The sequence below is a fragment of the Triticum aestivum genome, chromosome 1B (assembly GCF_018294505.1).
Source record: "Triticum aestivum cultivar Chinese Spring chromosome 1B, IWGSC CS RefSeq v2.1, whole genome shotgun sequence".
Classification (NCBI taxonomy): domain Eukaryota; kingdom Viridiplantae; phylum Streptophyta; class Magnoliopsida; order Poales; family Poaceae; genus Triticum; species Triticum aestivum.
In genome coordinates, this window is record NC_057795.1 from 148,426,129 (window position 1) to 148,444,324 (window position 18,196).

Here is an 18,196-nt window from a genome sequence, read left to right on the forward strand (position 1 = left end):
ACTGATGAAGAAGGCTGACAAGTTCGAGTGGACTCCAGAAGCTGATGCAGCGTTTGCCGAGCTAAAAGCTCTGCTCTCCACCCAGCCGGTGCTTGCTGCTCCAATCAGCAAAGAGCCTCTGTTGCTCTACATCGCAGCCACAGGACAAGTCGTCAGTACTGTGCTAACGGTCGAGCGGGAAGAAGAAGGAAAAGCTCTCAAAGTTCAGCGCCCAGTGTATTATTTGTCTGAAGTCTTGACTCCATCCAAGCAGAGATATCCTCATTATCAGAAGCTTGTGTATGGAATATACATGACCACAAAGAAGGTTGCTCATTATTTCTCTGACCATTCAATCACAGTCGTCAGCGACGCTCCACTATCAGAGATTTTGCACAACAGAGATGCAACTGGTCGAGTGGCCAAATGGGCGATTGAACTTCTTCCCCTTGATATCAAGTTTGAGGCAAAGAAAGCCATCAAGTCCCAGGCAATAGCAGATTTCCTCGCCGAGTGGATCGAACAGCAGCAGCCGACTGAAGTTCACTCGGAGCATTGGACCATGTTTTTCGATGGTTCTAAGATGTTGAATGGTTCCGGTGCTGGGGTTGTCCTGGTTTCCCCCAGAGGAGATAAGCTCAGATATGTGCTCCAGATTCACTTTGATTCCTCCAACAATGAGGCGGAATATGAGGCCCTCCTATATGGGTTGCGCATGGCCATTTCACTCGGCGTCCGTCGCCTAATGGTCTATGGCGACTCGGATTTAGTGGTCAATCAGGTGATGAAAGAGTGGGACGTGAGAAGCCCAGCCATGACTGGATACTGCAGTGCAGTGAGGAAGCTGGAGAAAAAGTTCGAGGGGTTGGAGCTCCATCATATACCCCGACTGAAAAATCAAGCAGCTGATGATCTAGCAAAGATAGGTTCCAAGAGAGAAGCCATTCCGAGTGGTGTGTTCTTGGAGCATATACATACTCCGTCAGTCAAAGAAGATCCTTTCACCGAAGAAACTCCGCAGCCCAAGAGTGCCACAGATCCGACTGAAGTTGAAGTCCCAGCGGTGGTCGACTTGATCATGGAGGTTTTGGTAGTCATTCCCGACTTGATCCGACTGCTGTCTGTTCGTTTCATCTCCCTCGGTCCCTTCAGCTCCCGGCGCTGCCCTCTCGCCTCCTTCTCTTGCGCCTATAAAAGGGAGGTCGCTCCTCTCAGCAAGATACACCAGAACTACTTCTTCCTCTCGCCACCGGTTCCTGAGCACTGCGCTGCTGCTACGATCTTCTCCATTCCGGCTTGCGGCGTGCACCGCAGGTCGGGACAGTAGGCCTCCGAAACCACACTCTTTGAGTCCTGTACGGGAGAAGGGTGATAAGGTTTTTGGGGAGCGCTCTGCGCGACTACTGGCTGCTTCATCACGGACGATCCGGTCGCCGACGACTACTTCCCCGACGACGACTTCTTCCCCGACGTCCACGACCTCCTCGACGACATGGCAGGCGAGGACATCGACCCCAAGTCCAGCGCTTCTGCTGCTGCTGTGCCGTACGTGTTCTTCTCCTTTCTGTTAGAAGTCCTGCTACAGTTCTTGGCTCTAGTTTCTGTCCTACATATGTTAGGTTCTATGTCGTATAAGCAACTTCATCTAGTGACTGTTCTAGATGTGTTTACCTCAAGTTCATATATGCAGACGATGTTTACCTTCTCTCTGTCAGATTGCATGACTTGCTTTATATTAGCTATTTTAGTCATGCTTTATCTAGTATTTCTGTTAATAAAATCATTCGATAAATTGCTCATATTTCCAATAGTAAGTAGTTGCAGGAAACTTAGTTATGGGTTATTACTTGATGTAATTCTTTGACTTGAGCAATCATTGGACTACTGTAGCAAGGAAATTACTTGATGGTCGAACAATATCTATCCTGATGGCGTGCTAGAAATGGAGTTGGCTAAAAGAGCTCCATTTTACGCATCATGGTGATAGTAGTGCATCTGGTTGTGCTTCTGAATCTGATTGAGCTTTTCTATAATCGGTCTGAATATGCTAAGCTTCTGAATCTGGTTGAAAAATATTGATCTTGAGGTAACGGTGATTGCTGCTAAGCTTCTGAATCTGGTTGAGCTTTCTATAACTGGTCTGAGTCTGCTAAGCTTCTGAATCTCATTGAAAAAAATCTAGTTGTGAGTAACAGATGTGAAGTCCAAGGAAGAAAAACAAATGTTGAATGTCTCAGACCTAAGAAGGATATTCTACTACTAGCAAGTTGGATATCATCGGTTCAGACTTCAGAGCACCCACATGAAATCTGCACAACAGTAAACAGACAATCAAGTTTTTTGATAACCAACAAAGACTTCAATTCTGATGTGTGGTAACAGATTCCACTGAAGAAAAGATGGCAACCTCCTCTGTCTCAAAATCCGTATAATACAAGGAAAGGGGAAAATCCGTATAGAAGTCCTTGCCTACCTAAGCTTTTTTTGGCTCCGGTCTCATCATGCCCGAGCTTTACTTCCATTTCAATGCAAGTCACATCTTCTTGTGCAAGTCTATCTAAAGCTCAGCAGTTCATCTCCATTTCAGTCCTCCTCGACTCAACAGATGGCTCTTCCTCCTCCTCTGCTTCTGTCCTGCATCTTGTTGTTGGGCATAGACATATTCATCTTGTGAAATGTGATAAAGGCCTAGCTAGCTACTCGACTACTGCTGCATTTTACGCATGGTATCATTTTTCACTTTAGCTAGTATATGTCAGGCAACTGAATTTTCATTTTTGGCAAGTCAAATTTGTTGCCATTGGTTCAATGTGCTTTATTTCCATTGATAGAAGAAGAAGAGTGAATACAATGTATGGAACAACACATGCACGGATGACATGGTGCCCGAAGCAGAGGGACATGGGGTGCTCAGCATAAAGAAATGAAAAGAACAACACGACAAAACTCTCCCAGCTCTGAGAAGCAACACGAACATAATGAAGACAACCAACATCCAACTCCAACGTCGGGGACGCCGCGAGCGAACAAGACGACACCTTCAAGAAGGGGAACAGTGTCAAGACGCCGTCGTCGTCCGGTCCAGGAGCCCGGACTTTGGGTTTCCCCTAATGCTCGAGGAGGGGCTAAGACGAAGACCATGGCAGCGCCTCCAAAAAACGGACGACACCCGCAGGTGTGGCCGCTGCCAGCACCAGCAAGCCGAGCAGGAATTTCGCCCTGGCCTTTGTCTGAGCAATCCCAAGCCGCCGGGACGGAGAGGAGGAAGTCGAAACACATGACGGAGTCACCAATCGCAGGGAGGGGAGCAACGCCCGTCATTGAAGCCGGCATTGCACATCACCGGGAGAGCATGCTACAAATCCGACAGGAGCAAGAGCGACACGTAGAGGTGAGCTTGGTTGGGCGAATAGGCGGAGGGGAATTCGGGGGCGAAGGCAAAGACGATGCAACGGGTGGCCAGCAACGCGGACGGTCCAAGATCCGGAGAGGAGCGCAGATCCGGGCCGCCAGGGTCTAAAACACCTGGGCCCCGGCAAGCCCAAGAAGCTGGAAGAGGAACGCAGCTCCCAGAGCATGCCGGGTCCAGGGCCGTGCCAGCATGGACCCGGGCCAGCCAGGAACACAGGAAGAGGACGCACGTTCATGGCTGCCAGGGGTCAACGCTAGAACGTACTCGCGAGGAGGAAGAGGGCCGCCATGAAAAGCAACACGCCCGCCGCGCAGACCGGCCGACACACTGCGGCGGACGCTATGCCCTGCCATCAATGGAACTAGGGGGTGGGTGAGGGGGGGCACCACAACCAGAGGACGGCCCAGGCCAGCTAGCGAGGAGCAGCCCATACGGGGAGCCACAACCACGCGCGTCCAGAGGAGGGGCGTGCGAGGAGCGAGCTCGTAGTCGCGCACGGGGGCCCTGAGTCACGCCGAGGGGCGACCGTCGAGGAGGGCCCGGATCCGGCCTCGCAGCATGGCCAAGGCACGTCGTAGCCCTTGCCGGATCAGCCGGAGGAGGCTGTTGGTCGCAAGAGGAAGTCGCGGGGCGGGGCAAGGTGGGGCAGGGCGGAGCGGGATGGAGGCGAGGGAGCGCGTAAGGGGCCAGATCCGCCCCGCCGCCGCCATCCTAGGGGCCGGCGCGGCCTCGCCGGCCATCCCTCCGGCAGCAGCGACGTAGGGTAGGGCGGCGAGGGCGGCGGCTAGGGTTTACCCCACGTCGCTAGAGGGGCTTCAATGTGTTTTATGACACGTGTGTAAGAGGTCCCCATGGATTTGACCGACGCTGTTATTTATTAAGTTGATTTCATGCATTTCTTGCAGAGTGCATGATGCAGCCCCATGCATGCATATCTCCACTTCGTGACTCTTTTTGTAACATAGTACAGACACAAGCGCTCATACATACGCTCATACACTCATCCGTATGAACGCACACACATACACCTTACCTGTATGAGCACCTTCGAGAGACTGAGCTGGCATATCATGTTGAGATTTACGAAGTCGCATTTAGAGAAAGGTTTATAGGAAGAGTCATCTTCTCCTAGATGGGAGGGGGTTAAGTTGATTATATGGGGTGCTTTCACGGAATCGTTGAAGCTCTTTTTTTTTGGTCTAACTCCCCTTAAACCAGAAACTTCTACGAAAAGAGAAACTGATGGAGATGGCCTTACATCCATCCATGAGTTGAGGGAGAGACGTCCACACTTTTTGAAAAATCACAAATCATTTGTAAATGTTCCCTTACAAAATTTGAGAAACACTTAAGTTTCTATCCCTTTAGTAGCATGTTTAGTGTTTCAAAAAATAAAGATAGACTTCCACCATTTCCAAAACAAGAAAAATGTCCATGTCCACCTTTGTTCTAAAATTTTGCTATGTGACTTGGATAAATCTGCCCATTAACTCCAGCATGTTAAGTGGTTTTAAGAAAATTGAAGGTCCAACGTAGATAGTTTCGTAGTTCAATTTAAGGTTAAAGCCAAATGAAACACCATAGTCTAGGATTCAAAACGGAATGCACTATGGAAATTAAATACTACCATATGGCATATCTGGTCAGCTACCTCAAATCGGATATGTCGATCCAATTGACGTGTGATCACTTTCATATCCCATCGTGTGCTTACTGGTCGGGTGAATCATCTACTCTTAGTTGATTGCGTGCCGAGGCTAGCCATAGTGGGAATAACTTACGTAGTAATAAAACACATTACGGGACAAAGTGCATTTTGCAGCCTCGCTGATTAACCTGTCGTGTTCTTGCCCACTTTCTAACCATCCATGATAAGATGTTATGTTCGATGTATCCATGGTAAAAAGGATGAAGCCGAGTATTTAACCATCTAGTGGACAATAATTTCGCCAAGTCGAACACCTCCTTGCCTCATTTTTCTCTGGACTACATCCACAAGTCTTTTCTCACGTCGCCACCAACGTGTTTTCCTTCTCTTTTTCTAAATGGATGGGAATACACTTTCACTCCCAGTCTTAGGATAGAGTAAAATAACTAAAAGTTAATGCAGTAGGAAGTTCCCAATCAACAACCGATAGAGGACAATAATGAGCACTTCGCCATACCGTCCTCATTCGTGGGATGACTCTTTTTTTCTCTAGAAGGTTATCGCGGTCAGTTGTTTCATTCTGATTTTATCTGAGTTAGCTTGGGTTTTAGTGTTCAGACGGTGTTTTTTCTCAGATGAATTAAAATCCTTACGAAATAACTGAAATGCGTATGGTTATATAGCCATACATGTAGAATATATTTCAAAATGTAATTTTATATAACATAAATAATGGGTTTTTATGAAATACTTGAAATATCACTTTTTAAATATAAGGAAGTGACTGAAATAATTGAAAAAGTTTGAAGGAAAAATATGACTTTTTGAAATGCCAAATATATCCATGATTTTTTAATATCCATGAATTATATTGGACTGTGTCAAAAATATCAAAATAATATTATTTAGTTTTTTTGGTAGATCAATACCAAATATATACACGTATAAGAAATGCAATCTCTAATCTTAGCACGGGACAGCATAGTATTGACTACAGGCATCCGACTCCATTAGAAATGCTTCTCCTTTCACAATTGGGCTTTTGGAGGACGAGCTCCATGGAGCCTGCTATTTTTAAAACTTCAAAATTCAAATTTTTAGGTTTCAAAATGATCTGGAAAAAATTATACACGTATATAAGGATGTTATGTATATGTGTGCGAAATTTCAAGACGAAGGAACTTGAATTGCAAGCTGCGGAACAAAATCTTGGATTTTGAGAGTGAACAATACTTTTACATATTTCATCGTAAAATTTACACACATTATTAAAAGTTAAACCCTTGATTTTTAATATCCATGAATTATATTGGACTGTGTCAAAAATATGTAAAAGTACGTACTATATGGGTATATGTGTATTTGTTTTCAGAATTTTTTGAAACATAAAAGTATTTGTTCAATAGTCGGGCTCCATGAAGCCGGAGCTCCATTTAGCATCTTCGCGCTGAGATGTGTCCACCCTCGAGTAATAGGAAGCGGCTCCCCTGACGGGCGGCTCCTGCCGTTGTGACGCTGCCATGTGGGCCTGTTCCCCGATGGGTCCATCAGTCAGTGGTCGAACAGCACCCTGCCGAACGGCAGAGGATTCTCGTCCTGAGTAATAGTACTAGTACTGAAGCGTGAAAAGGAAAGGTGCCACTGTGCACCACTAGTCTAGCACGGAACTGGAAGCCTTGCCCAGCGGTGAAGATAAATTAACCACGTGCGGGAAAACTTCTCACGCAGCTATAAATAATAGTATGCATCCTCAGCTCTCTCCATACCACACACCAGTTGCACCCCAGCCTACCCCATGGCTCGCTGTGTAGAAGTAGTGTACCATCTCATGCAGCAGACCCCTCTACAGCTACAAGCACTTCTGCTACTGTCGCTCATCATACTACTACTGCGTCTGGCCACAACCGGCGGAGGCGGTAGCAGCAAGCAAGCAAAGGCGAAGCGTCTCCCTCCTTCGCCTCCGGCCCTTCCCATCATAGGGCACCTGCACCTCGTCGGCGATCTCCCTCACGTCTCCCTCCGCAGCCTCTCCAGGACTCATGCCGCTGACGGCCTCATGCTCCTCCACCTCGGCTCCGTCCCGAACCTCGTCGTGTCGTCCCCACGAGCCGCCCAGGCGGTCATGCGGACGAACGACCACCTCTTTGCGTCCCGCCCGCCGTCCAGGATCGCCGACGCCCTCTTGTACGGCTGGTCGTCCGACATCGCCTTCTCCCCCTACGGCGAGCACTGGCGGCAGGCGAGGAGGCTCGTCACCACGCACCTCTTCACAGTCAAAAAGGTCCAGTTGTTCCGCATCGCCCGTCAACAGGAGGTCAGCATCATCACCCTCTGAATCTGATCATGCATGTTTGTGAGAATGAAGAACATATATACGTAACCTGCTCTGCTCTTGCATGTATAGGTGAAAGTGGTGATCTCTAGGATCCGTGAGGCCGCGGCGGCGAGCGTGGCCGTGGACCTGGGCGAGGTGGTGAACACCTACGCCAACGATGTGGTGTGCCGCGCTGTGTCGGGTAAGTTCTTCAGGGCGGAAGGCCGGAATAAAATGTTCAGAGAGCTGATCGAGGAAAACTCAGCTCTCGTCGGAGGGTTTCATATGGAGGACTACTTCCCAAGGTTAGCCAAGGTACGTCTTCTCCATAGGTTCGTCCGCAACAACGTCGAGACGACACACAAGCGGTGGGACGAACTGCTAGAAGCGATAATAAGAGACCACGAGAAAAACCCGATGCACCATGGCAGGGAGAACGGTGTCGACGAGCAAGGAGAGAGTGACTTCATCGACGTGTTGCTATCGGTTCAGCAAGAGTTTCATGGCATCACCAGAGACCATATCAAGGCCATCTTAATGGTGAGCAAGTAATTAAATATAGAAAAATACGTTACACGCACCGGGTTATATTGCCTCACACAATTACCTCTGGTGAACAATGTACGTACGTACAGGACCTGTTCGGAGCGGGCACGGACACATCGTCTCTGGTCCTAGAATTCGCCATGGCCGAGCTCATGCGCAAACCTGATCAACTCATGGTCAAGCTGCAAGCTGAGGTGCGACGCGGCACTCCCGCCGGACAAGAATTTGTCGAGGAGCATAACCTGGCCGGCATGACCTATCTGAAGGCTGTGGTGAAGGAGGCGCTCCGACTGCATCCGCCGGCGCCGCTCCTCCTCCCACACCTGGCGATGGCGGACTGCGACCTCGACGGCTACAGCATACCTTCTGAGACTCGAGTCATCGTCAACGCATGGGCTATTGGCAGAGACCCCGGGTCCTGGGAGAAGCCGGACGACTTCGTGCCTGAGAGATTCCTCGAGGGTGGCACCGCGGCAGCGGTGGACTTGACGGGCAAAGACTTTCAGTTCGTGCCATTCGGGGCTGGCCGGAGAATATGCCCCGGTCTCAACTTCGGGTTGGCTACCGTCGAGATCATGCTGGCGAACCTCGCATACTGCTTCGACTGGGAGCTGCCGGTCGGCATGGAGAGGGACGAGATCGATATGACGGAGGTGTTTGGTCTGACTGTGCGTAGAAAGGAGAAGCTCATGCTTGTCCCCAACACCCACGTGGTTGCGTGATCGGTACATAGTGCGTCCATATTTGTATACCGTTGCATATGTTTTTTTAGAACATAGTGTGTACACTGTGTAGGCGAGCCAATCGTAGACTATGTGAATGAGCTATGTAATCTCGAGTTTGACTGGTTGTGGTTGTATTTTTTTTTCTTCTTCTTCACTGTCTGAAACTCGGTGACTGGACCTTGATTTATGTTTGCTGTGTGCATCCTAATGCAGGATGAGGTAATCCTCTTTTCAAAGAAAAACAAACTTTACCATTTTCATTCAGGTCCTTCTATGTCGCATCTAGATGTGAGATAATATTTCTCACATCTAAATATGATGTCAGTGTCATCTCATTTTTTTTTCACTGTTTGTCCTGTTTAATTGATTTTAATTTGTCAAAGCCCAAAGTCCGAAATTAAAAACCAGCTAGCCCCGCGTCCGCCAGGGTGGCTACCCGTACAAAAAAGAATCTGATCGCTAGCTTTCTTAGAAAAAAGAACTGATTTTAATTTGTCAAAGCCCAAAGTCCGAAATTAAAAACCAGCTAACATCGATTTGTTAGCTTTTGTGCATGATCGTTATATACTCCCTCCGTCTGAAAATATTTGTCATAGAAATGGATAAAAATGGATACATCTAGAACAAAAATACGTCTAGATACATCCATCTCTCCGACGAGTATTTCTGGATGGAGGGAGTATTTACAAATACGTCTCTTATCGCTAGCTTCTAGGTTACCAACGATTTTTTTTTTGCCTTTTGGTTTTTGCATTTTTCACTCTCATATTTTATAATTAATTTTCAGTAAGGAACAAAGTTTGATCTAAACATATTTTAAAAAAACATGTTCACGAGTTTACATATTTTGTCAAATTATAAAAATGTTAACAATACCAAAAATGTTCTAATATATGGTGAATAATGTTTGATTATATGAAGATCATTTTCTGACTACACACTAATATTTTTGCAACTATACACTGAATACTTTTTTATATATAGTGAAATTTTTATATACGATGAACTTTTTAATTATACACAATGAAGATTTCTTTGAATACAATAAACTATTTTAAAGCACCTACTAAACAATTGATTGTGCATTCAAAGAATGTTCACGGATTAGAAAAAATATTCATGATTCAAAATGTGTTCGCACACTCAGAAAATATGTCCATAAATTACTAAAATATTCATGGTTTAAAAAATGGTCATAATTTTGAAAAAAAGTTTCAGGAATTTAAAAAATAAAAAGGAAAGGAAAGGTAGAAAACAAAAAAGAATGAAAAGCCAATAGAAAAAACAAAAAAAAAGAGAAAACTACGAAATTACGAGCCCGGTTACGTGTCAAGGTTCGACTTGGAATTAATATGAAACAATTATGGGCCCAATTGCAAGTCAAGGGTGAACTTGCAACTGGGAGAAAATACAAAGGATAGGCTCGGTTGCAAGTCAAGGATAGGCTTGCAGCTAGGATGAAATAAACTACGTGTCAATTTATGAGTCGGGGGTGAACTTGCAATTGGAAAAACTATTATATGAGTTGCGAGTCGAGGGGGGCTTGCATATGGGGCCGTAGTTGTTTCAAAAAAACACAAACATTTTTATAACTTGCAACTTTTTTTGAAAAAGATGAACACATTTTGATTTTTTTTATAAAATGAACAATTTTACGAATTTGAATATTTATTGAAACTTGTGAATTTATGAAAATAGAAATTGAAAAAAGGGGGAAAATGAGATCGACTTTTTAAAAATAGAGAATTAAAAGGAGAGGAAAACTAATGAATAAAAAATGGTAAAGCCAAAAAATAAAAAATCTTGAAGAAAAAAACAAAAACAAGTATCCTAGCTAATTGGGCCGGCTCATCTGCAATTTGTTCAATGTCGAGGGGTAGACTTGCAACTGGGACAAAGAAGGTCAGACCCCTGCTGACGTGTCAAGGACTCACAATTCGGACTATTAAAGGCCAGGGCCTAGTTGCGAGTCGACTTTAGACTTGCAACTGAAACAAAAAAAGGTTTGGCTCCAGTTGCGAGTCGAGGATGGACTTACAACTGGGACAAGAAAAGGTCGAGCCCAGTTGCGAGTCGACAGCGGACTTGCAACCGGGACAAAACAAAAGTCGGGCCCCAGTTGCAAATCGATGATGGACTTGCAATTGGGACTAGAAAACTCGGGCCCCGGTTGCGAGTCAAGGGTGGACTAACTCGGGAAAAAAAGTTGGGCTCTAGTTGCGAGTCAAGGGTGGACTTGCAACTCGACAAAAAAAGGTTAGGCACAAGTTGCAAGTCAATGGTGGACTTGCAAGTCAGACAAAAAAGGTTGGCCCCAGTTGCGAGTTGGAGGTGGTGGACTTGCAACTCAGATAAAAAAGGTTGAGCCCAGTTACTAGTCAAGGGTGGACTTGCAACTTGGATAAAAAAGGTTCACCCCTAGTTGCGAGTCGAGGTTTGACTTGCCACTAGGACAAAAACGGTTGGGCCCTAGTTACGAATCGACGTTGGACTTCCAACTTGGACACAAAATGGCTGGACCCAGTTGCAAGTTAAGGGTGAACTTTCAATTAGGACAAAAAATATTGGGGCCTAGTTGCGAGTCGAGAATGTAATTACAACCGCGAAAAAAAGGTCGGGCCCCAGTTGCGACTCGAGGGTGGACTTACAACCGGGGTAAAAAGTGTCGGATCCCAGTTGCGACTTGAGGGTGGACTTGCAATTGATACAAAAAAGGTCAGGTCCTAGTTACAAGTCGTGGTGAGATTGCAACTGGGACAAAAAAGGTTGGACCCCAGTTGCGAATCGAGGTGAGTTGCAAGTCATGGGTGGACATGCTACTGGATCAGAATAGCGAGTTGCGTGTCGAGGGTGGTGGACATGCAACTGGTTCGAAATAGAGAGTTGTGCGCCAAAGGTGGACATGCAACTGGGTCGGGGTCAGGGTGAGTTGTGCATCGATGGTGGACATGCAACTGCATCAAGATAAGTTGCAAGTCATGGGTGGCATGCAACTGGGTCGAGGTCAGGGCGAGTTGCGTATCGAGGGTCGACATGCAACTAGGTCGAGGTGACTTGCAAGTCGTGTGTGGACATGCAACTGGGTCGGAAAGACGACTTGCGCGTCGAGGGTGGACATGCAACTGGGTCGGGGTCAGCACGAGTTGTCTATCGAGAGTGGACATGAAACTGGGTCAAGGTGAGTCGCAAGTCGTGGGTGGACATGCAACTAGGTCAAAAAGGTGAGTTGTGTGTAGACGATGGACATGCAACTATAGGTCGGGAGGTGAATTGTGTGTCAATGGTGGACATGCAACTGGGTCGGGAGCCGAGTTATGTGTCGAGGGTGGACACACAACTGGGTCGGGGTGAGTTGCGCGTTGTGGGTGGACCTGCAATATGGACATGCAATTAGGTCGGGAGGTGAGTTGCATGTCGAGAATAGACATGCAACTTGGTCGGGTCAGGACGAGCTCCGTGTCGAGGGTTAATATGCAACTAGTTCGGACAAGTGGCATGTCAAAGATGGACATGCAACATGATTATGGTCGAATCGCAAGTTGTGTGTGAAGAGTGGACATGAAACTGGTTCAGAACGAGTTGCGAGTTTACGATGGACATGCAACCTGGTCAAAATTAGGTGGCAAAATGTTACATATCCAGACGAACATACAACCCGACACATATAAGATTGCATGTGTAAAAAAACATACAACTAAGTCAAACGTGTGACAGATGGACATGCAATTATGTCAGCGTGGAGTTTTCTTTTTAGAACAGGTCAGCGTGGAGTTGAATGGACATGTAGTTGGGTCAGATGCCCGTATAGCCACACCCATGTATAGTCATGCGGACAAACAAGGCGCCATGCCCGACAGAAAATGGCCTGACAAAAAAGAACACACTACATGGGATACAACGCACGTACATGATCAAACGACACCACTATAGACTGTATTCCTCTCTAATTATACAAACTGCTAAAAAAATTGATTTAAAAAAACCTGCTAAAAAAGGAAAAGGAACATAACATGCGCCCAGCAGAATAAAGACCCAGTACACGACCCCTCTCGCCCTAGTCGCCCAGTCCCCCTCCCCCGTTCGCCGGTCGTGGTTCGGCCTCCCTCCTCCCTTCTCGTCGGTGCTCCCTCCCTCCCCTCCCCTGCCTGCACGCCGGTGGTGCTCTCTCCGCCGCCTTCTCCGCTGCCTGCGCTTGGATCTCGTTTCTGGGCCCTCGCTCCTGATGAGGAGGAATCGCGGTCGGCTGCCTCCTCTCCCCGCTGCCCTTCGGCCTGCCCTGGGCGGGCTGCGCCACCCCTTGTCGCGCCCCGCTCCCGCAAGTTTGCCCCTGGTGGTCGGGGACGGTCGGTGGCGGCGGCTTCACCTGAAGCTGGCTGGATCCGAGTTTCTCACCGTCGGCGTAAGTTCGGTAAGTGTTCTGTTGCTTCTCCTGGGCCTGGGATTCTGGGCGGTGCGCCTGATGGGGAGCTCGGAGGCTCCCCATCTCGCTCTCCTGCTATCTCCTCGGCTGCCTCGTCGCTGTCGGCGGCGGCGCCGGGGGCATTGGTGGCGCTAGCGTCGTGTACCCTAGATCTGAATTTCGTCTCGGTGGCCAGTGGGTCACGGGTCGTCCCCCCGTTTGGGCCTGTTGGGCCTATCGCTTCGGCTCTGCCCAGTGGGCCTACTCCTCCCCCTCCTCTCTCTTTAGTTGATGAATCCCCCCCTTGTCTCTTCCAGCCCAGTTAGCCCCCCCGGTCTGGTTCCTGCTCCCCAACCCTCTTCGGCCCATCTTACGCGTCCGGCCCAGGTGGGCACGGCTCGGTCGGGCTATATATGGATACCCCGCGGTCCGTTTCCCCCTTTGCTAGGGTTTCCGGCTTCCTCTTCCGATCTGCGCCGTCACCGTCTCCCCATTCGTCGCCTCGTCAGATCTAGCCCTCATCCTCCACTTCTCCTCCCTTTCGTTGCGGTGCTCGCCATGGACAAGTCTTGGGGATCTTCCTGCGAGGCGGTCTCGGGCAGTAAGCGCCGCCGCGAGGACTCCCCTGCTTCTACGGCGGATCTGGAGCTCGAGGCTTCGCTCCGCGCCAAGTTGGAGGCGGAGCAGGCGGTGCGCGAGCAGGTGGCTCGTGACCGTGCGGCCTGGGCTGCGGGTCCGGATTGGCTGCAGCGCTCGGAGCGGGAGCGCGCGCCTGGGTCTTGTCCGCAGGGATCTAGATCTGGCCCCTCCCTCTCTCCGGCGCTGGATCCGTGGGAGGCGGCGACGACCTCCGGCGGTGGGGTTTCTTCTTCGTCTGGCTCCCTGCCTGCCCTCGGCGTGGGGCGTGGCTCGTCTGCTCCGACGCGTTTCCCCCCTCCTCCTCGCCCGGCTTGTGCCGGTGTTGGATCTCGTCGGCCGCCCCGGTCCTTCGCAGGGTCGTTGCGTCGCCCCCCCGGCCCGCCCTCCGGGGCGCCTCCCTCTTCGGGGGTGGGAGACGGGCTGCTTCCTCCTCCCTTGTCGCTTCCGCAACCCCGCCCCTCCTCTGCTCCCCAAAGCAGCCCCTCTGCGCTCACCTGCTTTGCTTGCCACAAGCCTGGCCATTTCCAATCTCGATGCACCAACCCCCCGTTCTGCTTGATCTGTCGCTCCAATGGTCACCTCACGGTCAACTGCATGAATAGGCAGAAACCTCCCTCGGTTCTTCAGTTTGGCTCGGGCCTCCCCGGTTGCGCCTTTTTCGCTTTTGACAGTGATCTGCCTGTCCTGGAGGTGGCGCCCTCTCTCTCCAACGCTGCGATTGTTACTGTGAAGGACCAAAAGATCTCGCCCCAAACTCTTCTTGAAGGGTTTCACATTTGGGATGAGGCGGGGTGGGATTGGCAAGTGGTGCAGATCTCGGACTATGAGTTTTCGGTGGTGTTTCCCTCCAAGGAGTGCTTGCGGATGACTGCTTCGTGTACGAGTTTCACTTTGCCCCTCAACCAACTGGTGGTCTCTGTCAAATCGGCGTGCAATGGTACGGCAGTTGGGCCTCTCTCCCCGATCTGGGTCCTGATTGATGACTTGCCTGCTGGTCTTCGTTCATCTGGCTTTCTCATGGCGTTTGGGGTTTTGATTGGGAAGCCCGTGGAGGTGGATGAGGAATCCCTGAACAAGGTTGGCCCTGCTAGGATGAAGGTTTGGTGTGTGGATCCAGAGCGTGTGCATGGCATGATTGATATCTTCCCCTCCCCCAATGGTATCTGACTTCGGGTGCGGGTGGAGGGGGCGGCTGCTTTTCAGCCTCCACCTCCCCTCCTCCCCCTTCTAACCCTTCGGACAAGCGTGATAAGGAGGGGGATGGATCTATGGGTGGTACCAATCAGAGCAATGGATCTAACCTCCGCTTCACCCAATCTGAGTGGGATGGTTTGGCTGAGTCTGAACGTGAGTTGTTTCATTCCCAAGCTCCATCTGGTACTGCGTCCCGCGAGGATGTGGCGAATCCTACTGCTGCCCCTATGGTTTCTGCTGCTGGTGATGATATGCCGAAGCACCCTCCTCTGTCGGCTACCCCCTTGTCTGGTGCCTGCTCCAACCTTCCGGTCCGGCCGCTCTCCCCCACTCGCTCGGGAATTGAGGATCTTCCTGCCTCTCCTGTCCACGACATGGTGGGAGTCCAGTCTCTGCGGAAGAAGAAATCTTCAGTGCGCAAATTCTCGGCTAAGAGCAGAAATTCATCGGGCTCGAAGCAATCCATGGCTGGGGTATGCCGCCGTCTCGACAAGGACATGGGGTCTATGTCTCTCTCGGGCCCTTCTCCGGCTTCTCCCGCTGCTTGGTCGCCTGCAATTCGGTCTCCTGCGTCCACGACTCGCAAAGGCAGGAGGGTGGCTAACTCGGGCGGCTCTATCATGGAGTGGGCGGAGAAGCGGGCTGCGGCGAAGGATCTCCCCCCCAGGTACTCCTCCCATCCCCTCTTCTGTTTCTTCTCCAGTTCGGCTGGTTTTACCTTCTCTTTCGGATGATCTTCTTTTAAATATTATGTCCGATGTGGGAGTGGTGGTAGATACTTCTGTTGGCTCTCCTAGTTCTCTTCTTGCAATCATTCGGGCTAACGAGGTGGCTCAGGCGGCCATTTCTAAAGCCAAAGAGGTCGTTGCCTCTTTGGCTGTTGAATCTAGTAGTACTCAGGGTGCGGACGCGGGTGTGGAAGCTGGTAGTGGCCAGCCCCCACCCAACTTATCCAGGAGGGGAACGATTAAACGAGCTAAATCATGCGCGGCTCCTAGCAGGTTGAGTCTCCACATTAAAAACCTATCTTACAAATGAGGGCTTTATTTTGGAATATTAGAGGGTTCGGTGCTAGGGGGCGCCGCGACCAACTTAAAGATCTGGTCCGCTCTACTCTATTGATTTCGTGGGGTTGGTTGAAACCTCTAAGGAAGCTTTTTCCCCTAATGATCTTTCTGCTATCGTGGGCATGGACAGATTCGACTGGCACATGTTACCTGCCTCGGGTCACTCGGGTGGGATCTTGATAGGCTCTAATAAAGATATTTTTAATTTTGTTGCATTTGATCATGGGATCTTTTGGGCTAGTTCTGTAGTTTGTCATAAAGCTATGAATACCCTCTATGAGTTTATTGTGGTATATGGGCCTGCTGATCATTCTTTGTCCCCTTTATTTCTCAATGAGCTTTCTGTGAAGATCGAGTCCTGCAATCTCCCGATGGTTATCGGGGGTGACTTTAATCTCCTTCGTCGTCCTTCTGATAAAAGCAACGATATCTTCTCCTGGCCTCCAGCGAATGCCTTTAATGATTTTATCAGTGTCGATGCTATTCGTGAGCTTCCCCGGGGCGGAGCTTGCTTTACTTGGTACAACCACCAGGCTAATCCTATTAGATCAGTGCTTGATAGAGTCTTCATATGTCCCAGATGGGATTCCATGTTTCCTAGGGTCTCCCTCGGCGCCAAATGCATAGTTGGTTCTGATCATACCCCCTTAATCCTTGAAGACGGTTCTATAAATCTTAGACCTCCGGCTAGATTCCAATTTGACGCCTATTGGCTAATTGTTGATGGTTTTATCGAGATGGTGGCCTCGAAGATATCCCTCCTTCTCTCCTCCAATGCTCGCTCCTTTGGGCCTCTGGATGACTGGCACTCGTGCTCTTACAACCTGCGTAAATTTCTTAGAGGTTGGTCTCGCAATCGTGCGGCGGAGGATCGGCGATGCAAAATCTTCCTTGAGGCACAGATCGCGTCTCTTGATCTCGCGACCGACTCCACTGGGCTCTCTGATGATGGCTGGGCGGTTCGATATAACCTTGAGGCCGCATTAATGCAGTTGCACTACCAGGCTGAGGTTTATTGGCACCAGCGGGGCACTCTCAATTGGACTCTAAAAGGTGACTCCCCTATGGCTTATTTCTTTGCGATCGCGAACGGTAGGAGAAGGCGCTGTGGTATCAATAGCCTGATTATTAATGGTGCGCGATCTTCGGATCAGTCTGCTATTATGGCTCACGTGGTGGACTTCTTTTCTATGATGCTGGGGGCTAAGCCTTCTTCGGGCTTCTCTATTTCCCCATCCCTCTGGAACATAGGCCTAAAAATTTCACCTGAGGAAAATGCCTCATTGATGATTCCCCTTTTTGATCGGGAAATATGGGATGTAGTTAATTCTGCTAATCCTAATGCTGCCTCTGGGCCAGACGGCTTCTCTATCCCTTTCTTTCGGAAATTCTGGCCTCAGTTGAAACAGCTGGTCTGCAATGTCATCCAGGGCTTTTGTCTTGGTACTATCGATATCTCCCACCTGAACTACGCAGTTATTTCCCTGATCCCCAAGGTTAAGGGTGTTGAATTAATCTCTCAATTCCGACCTATTGCTTTGATCAATAACTTTGCCAAATTTCCTGCTAAGGGCTTTGCGAATCGACTGTCCCCGGTTGCTCATAGAGTTATCAGCCCCTTCCAATCTACTTCCATCAAAGGTCGTTTCATTCTAGATGGTATCTTATCTTTGCACGAGATTGTGCACGACCTTCACTCTCGGAGAGCTAAAGTGATTATCCTTAAGTTAGATTTTGAGAAAGCTTATGACTCGGTTAGTTGGTCTTTCCTCAAGCACGTCTTGCTTGCGAAAGGCTTCAATGGAGCTTATGTGCATCGTATCATGCAGTTAGTCTCGGGTGGCCATACTGCCGTTTCAGTGAATGGGTTCATTAGTAATTTCTTCGCCAATGGCAGAGGCCTCCGTCAAGGGGATCCTGCCTCCCCTATTCTTTTTAATTTTGTGGCCGATGCCTTTTCTTGCATGCTCACTAGGGCGGCCCAATATGGTCACATCATTCCAGTGGTCTCCCATCTACTCCCGGATGGGGTATCTCATTTACAATATGCTGATGACACAATTATCATGGTGGAACTGGACGACTCATGTATTGCCAACCTTAAATTCATCTTGCTATGTTTTGAAGCTGTATCAGGCCTTAAGATTAATTTCTCGAAAAGTGAGGTCTTAGTGACGGGTGTTGATGATGCGGAAGCCTTGCGGGTGGTCAGGCTTCTTAATTGTTCCTTGGGCTCCTTCCCTTTTAAGTATTTAGGCCTTCCAATCTCTCCT

General features: G+C 49.1%; 1 protein-coding gene across 1 annotated transcript; it reads left to right on the forward strand.

The window, feature by feature from the left end:
* The first annotated feature begins 6,834 nt into the window (after window positions 1–6,834).
* LOC123088510 (indole-2-monooxygenase) lies at window positions 6,835–8,621 on the forward strand. Its single transcript, XM_044510719.1, has 3 exons — window positions 6,835–7,353; window positions 7,444–7,893; window positions 7,989–8,621. The coding sequence occupies exons 1-3, from the start codon at window positions 6,835–6,837 to the stop codon at window positions 8,619–8,621; spliced, it is 1,602 nt and encodes a 533-aa protein (XP_044366654.1).
* The last annotated feature ends 9,575 nt before the right edge of the window (window positions 8,622–18,196 follow it).

Coding starts and splice junctions, on each gene's coding strand:
- LOC123088510 (XM_044510719.1), top strand. CDS start 6,835: ATGGCTCGCTGTGTAGAAGTAGTGTACCATCTCATGCAGCAGACCCCT. Junction 7,354..7,443: donor GCATCGCCCGTCAACAGGAG/GTCAGCATCATC, acceptor TTGCATGTATAG/GTGAAAGTGGTGATCTCTAG. Junction 7,894..7,988: donor ATATCAAGGCCATCTTAATG/GTGAGCAAGTAA, acceptor ACGTACGTACAG/GACCTGTTCGGAGCGGGCAC.